Source organism: Nematostella vectensis, chromosome 5 (assembly GCF_932526225.1).
Source record: "Nematostella vectensis chromosome 5, jaNemVect1.1, whole genome shotgun sequence".
Classification (NCBI taxonomy): Eukaryota; Metazoa; Cnidaria; class Anthozoa; order Actiniaria; family Edwardsiidae; genus Nematostella; species Nematostella vectensis.
The window spans coordinates 7,761,227-7,775,223 of NC_064038.1; the positions used below are offsets into that span (position 1 = coordinate 7,761,227).

Genomic DNA, 13,997 nt, shown 5'->3' on the forward strand with positions numbered 1-13,997 from the left:
GTGGGGTAGGGATGCATTCACCCAAGAGAGGAAAATTCTTTGCCCGGTTTTATGTAACTTGTATAGATAGGGGGAGTGCAATGTGCACTTGCAGCTCACTGCCTCCTTGGCCACCAAAAAGTGGATCATTTTTCATTGTAGGATTATCAAATACAATCCTCTTTCCATAATACCTATGACTGTGCAACTCTTTAGCAAATCCTGGGTATGTGCCTGTTATATGAGGAATTGCAAGTTTACGTGCTTAAACAAAAGTATTACCTGCAACAGACTGTCTCACCAAAGATGAAAATGCACCTATCTAGAAATGATGCAACCTTTATAAGAGGTACTTTTTTAGTGACCCAACATGAAACTTAGAAGAGTTTCACAATTACCAGCAAGGAACACATAGCCTGCATGCAGCCGGAAATAGTTCCATCACAGGCTAGCAACACAAGGACATCTTTCACTTGTTAAAATCAGTGAATCCGACTTGCGTGACACTGTTGTTTTGTTTTTGTTTTGAATGTTTAGAACTCCCATCATTTTGAAAAATATAACTTACCCAGCATTGTTTGATATCGTAGAAATATAATCGAGTCAATTTTATTGTAGGATGGATTGAATTTCAGCATGTTTCAAACGGATTTAATTCACATGCATGGGGTTTTTATAGCCTACCAAACCACGCGTCACGCAAATCAGATCGACTGGCTTTAAGTCTAATGTGCAAAAGTGTGCTTGTACACTCAATCACAATGGCAGAGCTGAACATTTTGGCTATACAAGTTATTTTCATGTTTACTTAGACTTAACTGTACCAGGCAAATATTACAAAGGGGTTATTTCTTTCATTTGTAGATTTGGGAAATATAACAGGAATTTTTTAACACTTATAATCTTCAATTCCTTTTGTTTAGTGCTGTTGTCATCATCATCTAAACAACATCATTAATCACAATCATTATCATCATCACCACCACCATCATCATATACCCTTACTTGGACCAATTTTAATTCCCGATCAAAGATAGTAATCAGGATTCCTTTCTAGTCTAAAGAAAGACATACAGTATAAAAGGCAAGGACCTGGTTTTCATGTGAAGCGCATTAACTTCAACCATTTTTAAGTTGAAAAGAATGTTCTGTATACATAAGGCAATAACAGTGAGCTTCAACATGTTTTTTTTTTCTACAGAAACAATGTAAATAAAGAGGAAAATAAAATTCAAAAACAGTACACTGCAGACACATGCCTTTTATACTGCAGGTCCTTGTTTAAGAGCATAAATGAACAGAATGATAACTGTTGGAATATACAAAAAAAAAAGCCATATATTTGATATCAGTATATTAATGTGCATTATTCTTTAAGCTATATATAGTATCTATACTCAATAATTTCTATCATCCATAAACTTTTCAGGTGCCTGTTTGTGTGCCAGGTACAAAAAACCAATACTTGTTAATGCGCTAACTAGAAAGATTACGTCAAACCAGCGATGGTAGAAGTTAAACTGCAGCAGTCCAAGAACCTCTGTTATAATTTCTCTATATGCAACAGGCATGTTCATACGCATCAACAGAACTGATGATACAAAGTACATCCCCATAATTTCTGCAAGAACAAGGACAATAACGTTTGAAGATTTACTGCTTGCCATGGCATTGAAAAACTTGGTGAGTGTGATAAGCAGCCCACGGATAGAGGTCACAATGAGGATTCCAATGAGGAGAAATGATATATGCTGGGACCAGAATATCACATCAAATTTCATGCCAAGGTAGTTCACAGTAATCTCAATTCCCCTTGTAACTGGGTCTGTTTTCCCTACTCTGTCAAAAACAATGTTCACTGTAGAAATAAAGATCTTCCAGATGCAGTAACCAGAGAAAATATGGCCTAGGAAATCAAAGTATTTCCCTTGGAGGGTTTTTGATAGCTCCATTCGTTCCTTGGTATTGTGCAGGTCGACTATTTCCAGGAAAAGCTGTCGGCTTAGTTCCTCCATAGCATCTACTTCTTGCTGCAAGTGACTGGTATTTTCTCCTCCTGTCATGCTGGCTACACTACTGAGCATATTCCAAATACCTGTAAAAGATCCACTCCAGGTAGTTAGTAAGCCTATTTACAAAGCACGTCTGAGAGATGATGTTTATTTTACTCGAAATTCATATAAAGGTTATGCCATTTTCCATTTGCACTGACATTTTTTAAAATTACGTACATGGCTATGTTTGATTACTGAACCCAAAGAAACAAATTATGGTTTGATTGAGATTGATTGATTAACGTTGCATTGGATAGGCTTTTTTTATAAAGCAACATCTTTGAAGAGATTACCTGATTTTTGTTGAGAAGTTGCTGCAAACCGCCTACTGTCTCGTTTCACCATCGCTATTCTTTTCTTTTTGCTAATTATCATGTCCATTGTTTGGGACAGTCTCCTTTCAAGTGATAAAATGTCTGAATCATTGACATGTCTCATGAAAAATGTCATGTAAGTATATGGGCAGTTCACTGCACCGAATCCGGACAAAATGGCCATCAGCGTCACACCAATAACTCCAACGCGACTGATTCCTTGTTCGATCGAGAGAATGCCGTGTTTTGGACTGAGAATAGGGAAAGGGTTTCCAATCTTCCAAAACAAGTACAAGAATGCAATCCAAAACCCGGAAGCCAGAAGAACAACTGTGCAGCGATTGTTAATAAAACGTAGAGTCTTTACCAAGAAGTAGCAAATATAGAAGGGCAATAGGAATATCAGCGTAAATAGCATGGAATAAATACCAACTTTCCAGTGGAAGTATCGAGAGTTTTTGTCCATGAATCCGAGAATCTCAAAAATTATAAGCTCGAACATAGTGCACGAGAGAGCAAAAGTTATAGAGAATACAAGCTGTACGACCGAGTGATGAACTTCGTAGTTTCTAAACAGTCTTCTCATAAAGAAAATCCAACCAATTCCAAAAAATAAGAGCTGGGAAAAAAACATTATTGCGAAGTCCCCAACAAACGCCATCTTGCCACGTTCACCGTAGATGCGAATCAGAGCCGAACGGCGTGCGACTTATTCCGACACATTATCGACTGGGTTCAAAGCTATGCATTCGAGCAATATTTGAATCGAAAATGCTTTTTGTTATGCTTAAGCAAAACGCAGTTTGTTATCCATTATATTTTAACCCTACTGATCAGTAAGTTAAGATTCTTTTTCGAAATATCTATCTAAAAATACGTTACCTTAGGATTTACGTCGAAATATCGACTGGCTTACTGATTTCGCAATAAACTAGCGCTTTGTTTGTTATAGAAAGGTTGTAGATAGGTTGGAAATTAGTTGCTATTATGCAACGCCGACTAAATAACAAGCTATCATTAGACAGAGTAAATTTTTTAATTCAAAATTTGCATTTTCTTTATTCTTTCGAAATTCCATTTGTGCGCCGCGTGCTGCACGAAGTTTTATCGACTTCGCCGCAACCAATCACGCCGCTCTAGTGACACGCTCTCAGCCAATCAGGACGTAGCGTGGTTATTTCAAATAGACGGTTCGAGTCGTCACATGCTCTACACTTCAAACGAAGAACTGATCAACAGCGAAGCAACACTGCAAGAGAACACCGAGATTTTGTCAAATTACACTGAATTACCACAGAAATTTCTACATCTCTCTTGAATATACTGAAATGGCTGCTGTACGACGTCTTACCGCAGTATGTATGAAACTAGCTTCGATATTCCGTGTTGTCTGAATGTTATCTGTCTGAATATTGACGTCCATCTAACCTAATGGAATAACGCTTCATTTTGTAACGTTTATTTTGCTTTTTTTAATAGCAAACCGTCCCAGCTCAAGAAAATGTCGACGTCCTCACAAAAGCTAAGCATGGCCAAAATACTCGCTTTGGACGCGCCGCTTTGGGAGACATCGCAAACAAAGACAAGGCTGTTCTTCCCGGCAAAAGGGTTCGTAATCCGCAAGTTTTTTCGATGCAAACTCACTATCTAAGTAAACCTTAATTGTGGTCATTACCCTTTACAGATAGCTTTAGGAACGCGTGGTCTTACGAGAAATGAAGCTTTCACGGCGCTTCCCAAGCCCGAACGGCCGGCCTCAAAGCCCGAGCCCATGGACATGGCTGATTTTAGTGAGGCGCTCAACGAATGCTTTCCTACCGATGTGGAAGATATCGATAGCGGAGATTACGATAAACCCCAGCTATGCGCCGAGTACGCAAAAGAGATCATGCGATTTCTCCGAGCTATGGAAGTAAGTAAGCTTGTGTAATTATGTGAAGCAAAACGACTTTTGTTTCATGAAATGCAAATCGTTGTTATCTACATAGATCAGAATTTGCATTCTTTGGAAGCTGTTTGGAATAGTTATGTATGGTTACGATAATATCAACACGTAAAATATGATAACTATTGTTTTTGTTACATACGATAAGTACGATAAGTAAGTATGGTTTCTCGAGGTGGACAAAATGTTAAGGGTTTGCTTCTGTTATATTCTGAATTTATCTAAACTTACCCTAACTCATCTTTGCAATGTTTTAGGAACACTACAGCGTTTCTCCCACTTACATGAATAACCAACAAGAAGTAAATGAAAAGATGCGTGCAATCTTGCTTGACTGGCTTGTGCAGGTCCACCTCAAATTCCGCCTTCTGCAAGAAACCCTCTACATCACCATGTCAATTATAGATAGGTTTCTTGCTGTGAGTATTACAGCTTCAAAGAATAAGAACTCTTCTGTAATATAATACCTCACCTCACGGTCATACTGGAGGGGTAACAGAGTTCTCTGTGTAGATCTTACAAACTTGCATTTGTTTCAGGTCCATCAAGTTTCTAAGAGAGAGCTTCAGCTTGTAGGAGTTGGTGCTATGCTTCTTGCTTCCAAATATGAAGAGATGTTTGCCCCTGAGATAGGCGACTTTGTCTACATCACAGACCATGCATACACCAAAAAACAGATCAGACAAATGGAATCCTTGATCTTCCGTAAGCTGGACTTCAGTCTTGGCAAGCCACTCTGCCTTCATTTCCTCAGAAGGAACTCAAAGGCTGGAGCTGTAAGTGAAATGATTACAATCTTTAGCCTTTGAAGGTCATAGGACTTGGGACCCTAGGACTTTATTAGATGTAAATAAGGGAAATGCCACTGACCAGGCATGTATTGGTATGTACCAGTTATGACAGCTGTTGGAATCTGTTCCGTTGCTGGGTTATGAATTATGCTACAATCTGATAAGATGTTGGTATATTTCAATGTGAATTTAACAGCTATGGGATTTTTTTTTCCTACAACACAAACAATTAAAACAGTATTTTGAAAAATCAAATACGAATACTAAAAAAAGGTTGAGAACAAATTTTGTGAACTTAGATAAAGGTTTTTTCATCTTTTGCTTCAAGTGAATTTGCAAGGAATGTGTAAATGAAAAATCCTGGCGTATGTATGTAGATATAAGCCATTGCCATCGTTTGATAGGTTGGTGCTGAAGAACACACCATGGCTAAATACCTTATGGAGCTAACACTGATAGACTACCAGTCCATCAAGTTCCTCCCCTCTGAGATTGCTGCAGCATCTCTCAGCCTGGCCATGCGCGTTATGGGGAAAGGCAGTGAATGGGTAAGAAGACCCCCAATCTTATCACTCATAGTTCATATAGGCAACTGATATGCAAGGACATTGTGATTCCCATGTAATCATTCATGGACTACAGGTTGTGTTTACACTAATAAAAAGCAAAAGGGATAATACTGACTTTTTTCTGTTTACAGACACCCACCCTTGAACACTACAGTGGTTACTCTGAGAAGAAACTTAGCACATGCATGCAGAGATTGGCGCAGCTGGTTCTAGGAGCCAGGGACAGCAAACAGAAGGTAAGTGTTTTACTGTTATTTGATCTAGATTATGCCTCAATAACTTACAACATGTTTCCTTTCATTAACCAGGCTGTGTACAACAAATATGCCAGCAGCAAGTTCATGAAAATCAGCACAATGTCTTGTTTGTCTACCTCCACGATAACAACTCTTGCAGCCCAGGACCAATCTTAGTTTATAATAAGCATAGAAGCAATTTATAAAGGGTTATAGGGTGGGTAGGGTGGTTTAGGGGCAGGACCCATTCAGTAGACTCCCGTTCAGGAGAGTGTAAATAATGCCTGTAAACAGTGTCAGGTTTGAAGTTATAAACACTGTGATTTCCAAGGAAATACTTTTTTTTAGTTTACTAATAACATTTTGATGTAAAAGTAATTTTATTGGAAACCACAGCTTCTGATATCATTTCATGAAATATAAATATTGGGATGGCTACATGGACCTTGTGTCAGTTACTTTTTAATCACTAGTCTTTGTAAATATAGTTATTTTTTTTTTTCAAAATAAACCATTGATACTATTATATAGTCTTTTCACTATGTGTTTACCTGGCTGAAGTAGAGTGCAAACGTGATATACCCTATCAAGCTTCAAGTTAGTTTGCTCCAACACTGGGAAATGTCAAAAAAATATAATGCACTAGTCATTTAAAACCTTTACCCCAATGCATCCAGGAAGTGTAGGATTAACATGGGTGTTTAGAGCTCTTCTGTCCAGAAGTGGTAGAATTTGGAAACAGCATTCCACTATCTTGGAAAATACAGAAGCCACCAGGGGAAGAGATAACTCTGTTTTACAAGTACATGAAGTGTGAAACAGGCTAAGGCTTAGATTAAACGGCGTGCTAGGGGCGCATTATCGTACCGCTATAGAAAAGTTCGACTGATAATGCGACGTTGGGACGCCGTATATTGCGCACGAAATTGAATTAATAAGGAGGTGGCACCAACTTTCTGGCGCGAGGGAATAAACGGTGCTCCAAGGTCGAACCAGTCATAACGATTAAATTATGCAGATTAGTTTATAATCAATGCAAATCGTTTTGATTGAACAAAAAATAAATAAGGAGCTACCCGTGCAGAGTATTATTGACTCCTGTTTTTCGCGCATGCGCCAAATTTACAATAACTCCCCTGAGACCCTGTATTTATCCCGAACGCCCGTATGTAGCCCCTTGCCTTGCACTTTTCAGGCAATAGTGAAAATGGCTGCCGTTTCTAAAATCACTACCTGAGGACTCGACGGGTCGGATACAAATGTGCAGCTCTTGTTTCGGGGACACAAAATACCAGTGCATTTTATGTGAAATGCCGTTTTGCAATAAATGTTCTTTTCCTGAACTTGATGAAAACGTAGCCGGATGGAAAGCGGGCAAAAGTGTGGCATATTGCAAGTGTTGCAACCGGCACCAGGATAAGGACTGGTCTCCAGAAGACAACCAAAGGTAAATACTATTCGGGTTATCTCTTTTTGTAAACAATATATTTTAAAGTCTTCCGTTGGACTTATAATTTGAATCATTCTGATTATAAAAACTTTTGGGAAGAATTCGAGAATTCGCACGACAAGTCCTTTGTTTTCGAGTTTGCATGCTCTCGCTGCATGCTGTCATCTTGTTACAGGCGTGAGGTTTAACAAAAACGCAATATGATACTATAAATTCGAATTAAAAGTGATGTTTTAATTTTTAAGCTATGCCAGTGAAGAACAGGAAGAGGAGGGGAAGCCAGCCGACGAAGAAGAAAGTTCGGAAGTCCAACCATTTGAAATAACAAAGAAAACTAAAATGGAAAAGTGGACCCAGCAGAGCCTCACCAACGAGTTGGTAGATGTCATAACATCAAACGAATACTACAAGAAAAAGTTGATTTTCGTCAATACAAAAAAAACAGCAAAATGGGATTGTATACCAAAAGGTTCTGAAGGAGATGGAAGAAAGGACACAGAAAAAAATCTCATTCACCGCCGCGCAGTTGCGCAGAAAATTCAAAAAATTAATTGCAGAGTGCAAAAAAATTTCCCTTACCGTCAAAACAGCAACTGGGGTTAAGCGTCTTCAGGAAGAAAGAGAATATGGCCATTGGTTCAGTACCCTTTTTGAATTGGTGAAGACAAGGGATTCATGCCGCCCAGAATTAGCTATCGAGCCATCAGCTCCACAAAGCTCAAAAGAGACGGATGTAAATCCAGGAAAGAGGCAATATGTGCCTCTACCGACCTAATGGCGAAAGCAGTAGAAGTGATGCAAACTGCCGTAGCAAATAATAACAGCAAAGAAATGATGGAGTTTATGAGTCAAGAAATGGAAAAGTCCCGGACGCATGAGCTTAAGCTTTTTCAGATGCTCCTTAACCAGGATCGACCAGCCATTCCGTCGTCCCCCAAAAATTACATCAGTACAACCAGCCTACGCATTCGCACCAGTGTCGCCTCGGCGCAAAGTGGAGGTTATCCCACATATTTACCGCATAGCCATGCTAGTGCCATGCATTATTGGTGATTTTCTCCTACAATCTCAACCAGCTAAATCTTCAGCGCGAGCAATGTGTCGGATGAAAGGGAACCACGCCCACAAAGCAATGAAAAAAAAATAACAGCTTCAAAGTTAATGAAAAATGAACAGCTCCAACAGAAAGCAACTGTCGCTAATAAAAAGAAAACCAGTTACAATATTTCATATTTATTGTGTTACTATATAACAAATATTCTAAACAATCTATCGATATTCTAGAATTGACCTTAAAAAAGTCTTCTTGAACAGTGAAATCGAATAGGAAGAGAAGAATGGAAATTATTATATGTCCGAAAAAGGCCGCGGCGCCTCCTAGCTGCTGCGTCATCCTGTAGGTTCCGCGAAGATTTTCTTACGCGTGTAATTCGAGGGTTGTCGGTTCAAATATAACATTTAGCAAACATATACACTATTTTTCTCCTGCCACTTTATTCGATCTAGGATCAGTGTCTTGAATCTTGTGACAGCTTGTCATGTGAAGTAGCTCCTTGACCGTTTCTCGATCACGCCTCCCTCCCGTTTCTGCGTCTCTACTTAAATCCATTTGTGGAAAAATGACGTCTCCCTTCTCTATGCAAATATTGTGAAGCACAATGCATGCAAGTACAGTAATTTTTGTATTGTTATCACTGCATTCCCAACGACAAAGGAGAACACGCCATCGCCCTTTGAGCTGGCCATACGCTCCTTCCGTCACCTTCCTGGCTCTACTCAATCTGTAGTTGAAGTACCGTTGCTGGGTGGTGGGACGAGAGCATGTGTAGGGCTTCATTAATCAGGGTTTAATAGGGAAGGCTGATTCGCCAAGTATGAGTGGGGGTACTGTGACCACGCCCACCTCTTTACCAATTTCAGGAATGCATGAAGTCGTTGTTAGCTTTTGCCAGGGTTCCGTAGATTGCAATATTATGGAATCATGCGAATTTCCGGGAAACCCACAGCTGGCCCAGACAAAGCGATAACTGGCATCAAACATACCCATCAATATAATTGAGAAAAAGTTCTTAAAGTTATGGTATACTTTAGAAGCTGTCAGACCTCCAGGTGGACACTTTATAGGGATATGGCAGCCGTCAATAGCTGCCCAGCTACAGGGGAACTGACAAACCTCTTCCATGTCGTATATTTTTTTCCAGGAACTGCTCTTCTGTCTTCGGCATGATTTTGTTTACCATATCTTCCCACAGATTTTGGACAATTGCTTCACATACTTCCTTCACAACAGCGTCGATTGTAGACTCTGTCGATAAAGGCATATTGCGAGTCGATTGGAGTTTCTGTTACCGTATCTCTTTCAAGGTTTGGGCGAATCCTCTCCAGTAGAAATGTAAATGTAGTTCTTGATACCCTGAACGTGTTCTTGAACCGGTTATCCGAGTAGGACGACCAAACCAATTGGAACCAGCCAACATTTCGAGGAAATCGGCGGACTGATCGGTAGCGCACAACCGCGTTGTTGTGTGTAGCGTTAAGGATTAGGGATGACAAAAACAGAAGACGCAGCAGGAGTTGTCGCCTTTTCGTTATCCAATCTATTACGGCATGTAATAAATTCATCCTCCTCTTCCTATTTGACCATATATCTCTGACCAAGAAGGCTTTTCTAGTCATTTGTATTCTTCGAGTTCTGTCCTCCATTTTAGCATCATAAGACAAAGCAGCATGTATTTTGTGCCTAATGACTATATTGTAACTCTCCATACCCATGGGAGTCAACAAACAAAAAGTTCGACGTTTATTGTAGAGCCGCTATGATCGAACCTCTACCGAACCAGAACGGTGCGACCCTGGCACGCCGTTTAATCTAGGCCTTACTCTCTCATACTTTGTAAAGTTCAATTATTGTAAATGTAATTTGACTGCATTTTTGAACACGACAGATAAACAAAGTAATGCACACTGTAGTCAATGAAATCCCCACCCCCATGGTCCCAGGGAAGAAAGACTTTAACCCTGAACAAAGGCCCCCACCCCCTTGCGATACAAACTGTAGTAAAATAATGCCCCTACCCCTTGGGGGAATAAACTGTACATTTGAGAGGACATGAAATGTACCCTGGTTCCACAGTTCCAGATCCTCGAAAGTCTCTATTAAGTGGCCAGTGAGCTGGCTCTGGAACCAGGTTATATGAAATGAGCTTTTTATATCAGTCAAAACGTTTATGTATAACCTTAAATATCATTGCTGTTGATCAATTGTGTAATTTTCTTTGTAATGATTACTGTAATTTGAAATAATATTTTCATATACACTAAAATTAAAGAGTATTTTCTGTCTGAAATGCTCCAAAAATAAGTTGATGACGAGTCCTAATGTTGCCAAACTGCACGGGTGCACGGTCGCTGAACGGCACATTCCACAATTGTGCTAATGTCCCGTCTTGGCCCAACTGGTTCCAATGTGTCTATGCTAGTTAGCCTCCTTTTCCCTTGAGCCGCTACGCAGGCTATATGCTAGGAGAAGTAAAAAATAGGAACGGCCCACCCTGAACTAAAAATTTGACGTTCTTCTTAAAAATAGAGTACATCTCGAAATAAAACGGATTTTTAATTAAGCAGCTGGCCGGAGCTGGTTTGATGAGCTGGTTCAAATAAAACAAAAACAAACAAAAAACAAATTTTAATAATTGGGCATCCTGTGTCCGAAAGGCGCTGCATGCCCATAAGTCACTGGGACTTTTTCGCGACCTCTCAGTTGCGCGAGGCTGCAGAGTTGTTGACTTCACGTTCTAAAACTGTGGAAGTTTTACAAAAAGGGCTCAACTCTACCTCAATTTCAATTAGTAGAGTATACATTCAGGGGATAGTAGAAAGTCAAAGCCGATAATTTGTCCAGAGAAGGAAGGATTCTGACGCAAAGTCCTTGAGCTCGAATGAGTAAGGAACGACCTTCTTCAAGAAACGTCTTCTCACGTCTTTGAATGTGAATTTGCTCTTACTTAACCTCTGTGAGGTTGATGATTTGCCAGTCGATTACAGGTGTGTATACATATGTATATCAAAATCTAAAGTTCTTTTGAATAACCCGTGTCTTAGCATACTAGTAGGTAATGAATCGCTCCCGCCATCACGGCCGCGCACGAGGCCAGGCCTGGCCAATCGATAAAAGTTGATATTAGAAAGCCTATATATCGAAGTAAATTGATAATCTTGATTAATTGGTATCGATTGGAACGGGAGATTGTTAATTATAATTGATGCTCTCTCATATAAACCTTCCCAATAGGCAACTTGCACTTTGACTTTTTTGGTCGCAAACTAACGCGTGGTCCGGAATTTGGCGGCGGAATAACAACAACCAAAAACAATTTATCCAGCCCTCACGGATTAGCTTTCTATCTCAGAAAGTCCAAAAATGGACCTAATGTTTCTGGGGAAAAAATCTGACCATCCCCAAAAGAACAAAAGTGATGTTTCTATGCCTTTGCAGTATCTCCAAGGGGCGTTTATTGTTGGATTTGTCTACGAAAAAGTCTTACTTTTTGATTGATGACATACCAGAGTGATCTAGCTGATGCTTTATAGTTTTATCTACAGCACTTCTATTGAGAACCAAAAATGGACTTTCGGGATGCGTTCACACCCCCTGCATCTACTGGGTGCCGGCCAGGAAATGCTAGCATGTATATTTTTTTCTTGACAACAAAGAAAAGGATGTGGCTGGTGATAGCTGTATTTTAAGATAGACATACTCTTTCTTTACAGACTTTCAAGATTTTTTGAGATGCATGAACCAGAACACTACCTTTATAACCGGTCCAGTGCTCAGGACTATGATTTTACATCAGTGAAAGATTGCTGTACTTTAAGGTAATATTACATCCATTCCAGGGGTTTTAGAGTTTAGATTTTTCCCCATAGCAGAGAAGAGTACATAGTTGCAATTATTTTTTATTATTTTACAGTGAAATAGAGTTTTTAAACACTCTATAGTGGAATATTCCTATCAAAAAAGTGCCAAATTTTTGGTTAATATTCAAAAAGACACTATTTCACTACAACTGGTCAGATTTCCATAAGACTTGATACAAATGTTCTCCAAAATGTTATCTACATCACCATGCAATTATATGTGCATATTAATGAGCCCCTGGTTAAATATTAACTCTCAACGGAAATATTTTAAAACTCTTAAATATGCCCCCACCATTTTTTACTCTTTCTATTTAAATTGAAGGCTTCATATTGCATACACTCCGCAGGCCGGCTCAGCGGAGCCCCATAGGTATAGAAATTGGTAAACTAGGCTTCTCAATTTTTGTGGTCATGACGTCACATGTCAGGCCTGCCAGCTATCTGCCCCCATTAACATGACAAGCCCATGCGACCAGGCCAGCTTATTGTTCGATCGCTCTAAACCAATAAGAGACAGAGTTCCAACAAGAACAGGTGGGGACTTGCAAAAGACGGGGAGGGGTGGTAATCCTATTCTGACTTTCGAAGTAATGTGAAACTCATGTTGGCAGAAAAGAATTGACAAAAAAAAAGTGTTTGAGAAAATGCATATGGTTAACCAGTTCCAAATGGCCCGATTGAAAATGAGTGTTTGAAGAATATATCTGTCTGTAAAGGAACTGCTTTATAAAAGCTCGGAATATCTGCTCGAGTGTTCGTAAAAGCCAACTGTTATTCTTCTTCATCTGGTGCGGTGGTTGATTTTAGATGAAAGAAAAGGCTACAATACCAGCAGCATTTATTAGGGAGCTGTCGATGCTCTGCACTTCTATTCTAATTTAAGATGTTATGGAGCAAAATCAAAGAAGAATAGCTCACAAAAGTTTCCTCGTCAATGAAACGCAAGAAACCGACAGCCCCCATTAATCCAGTTACCCTCGAGTGTAGCTGCCGTCTGTCTGTACGTATTGACTGGGAATACTTGTACCGTGATCCCTGGACTGCAGGAAGACACTAAAATCAAATAAAATACATTTTTTCTTCGAAAACAGAACAGTGCGGTGTTTAGCTGGCCCAGCCTGAGTTATACACTGTATAACCCCCTCACACACATTCATTTCCCTCTTTTTCTCTGACAAAGGGCTAATGCTCGAAACGTCAGCTGATTTTACAAGGTGGTTTAAAGTTTATCATTACATTCTAAACTGTCGTGTCGAATTTATTTGTTTAACTAATGCGTCCAGCTTTTACAGTAGCTAGTTTATCGTAACCAGTAAAGCTATGACAGCCCGCATGTATTTTTATATAACAATGCTCACCTTAACACATCAAAATGGATTTCGCTGTCCACTGTCAGCCCTGGTGTCGTCCTTGTCACTTGAAGGTAGGCCCCAACCCACCAGTCGGCCTCTGTGTGAATGGCACCGCGAGACAAATAGCCTCTGAATTGGTGCACAGGGCTACTCGTAACACCTGCCATTCCATCCAAGTTGACCGTCCATATAAATGAATGGATAAACGCATCCTCTTTCCTGTCTGCAACATGCCCCTATAAATAAAGAAAATAAACATTTTAACAATATTTCGAGAAATGCGATGGTAAATTACCCTATTTCTATAATGATAAAATGAACAGCATAATTCAGTGGCCTACAAATGGTGACTGTAATGTTTTCGGGACTAAAACATCACGAAGAAAT

General features: G+C 39.7%; 2 protein-coding genes, 1 long non-coding RNA gene and 2 pseudogenes across 3 annotated transcripts; 3 read left to right on the forward strand and 2 right to left on the reverse strand.

The window, feature by feature from the left end:
• Positions 1 to 756: 756 nt before the first annotated feature.
• On the reverse strand, positions 757 to 3,296 carry LOC5505728 (Golgi pH regulator). Its single transcript, XM_001626453.3, has 2 exons — positions 2,327 to 3,296; positions 757 to 2,074 (listed from the first exon to the last, which is right to left on the reverse strand). Exons 1-2 carry the CDS (start codon positions 3,006 to 3,008, stop codon positions 1,377 to 1,379), a joined length of 1,380 nt encoding a protein of 459 aa, XP_001626503.1. The 5' UTR covers positions 3,009 to 3,296; the 3' UTR covers positions 757 to 1,376.
• A 244-nt stretch (positions 3,297 to 3,540) lies between these two features.
• Positions 3,541 to 6,414, forward strand: LOC5505740 (G2/mitotic-specific cyclin-B). Its single transcript, XM_001626437.3, has 8 exons — positions 3,541 to 3,702; positions 3,827 to 3,955; positions 4,032 to 4,259; positions 4,550 to 4,711; positions 4,832 to 5,068; positions 5,488 to 5,631; positions 5,784 to 5,888; positions 5,961 to 6,414. Exons 1-8 carry the CDS (start codon positions 3,676 to 3,678, stop codon positions 6,063 to 6,065), a joined length of 1,137 nt encoding a protein of 378 aa, XP_001626487.2. The 5' UTR covers positions 3,541 to 3,675; the 3' UTR covers positions 6,066 to 6,414.
• A 664-nt stretch (positions 6,415 to 7,078) lies between these two features.
• Positions 7,079 to 8,461, forward strand: LOC116613522 (annotated as a pseudogene).
• Positions 8,462 to 8,555: 94 nt separating this feature from the next.
• On the reverse strand, positions 8,556 to 10,057 carry LOC5505730 (annotated as a pseudogene).
• Positions 10,058 to 11,074: 1,017 nt separating this feature from the next.
• Positions 11,075 to 13,849, forward strand: LOC116613532. Its single transcript, XR_004294195.2, has 2 exons — positions 11,075 to 11,382; positions 12,109 to 13,849. It is a non-coding gene; the product is annotated as an uncharacterized LOC116613532 (long non-coding RNA).
• Positions 13,850 to 13,997: the final 148 nt, after the last annotated feature.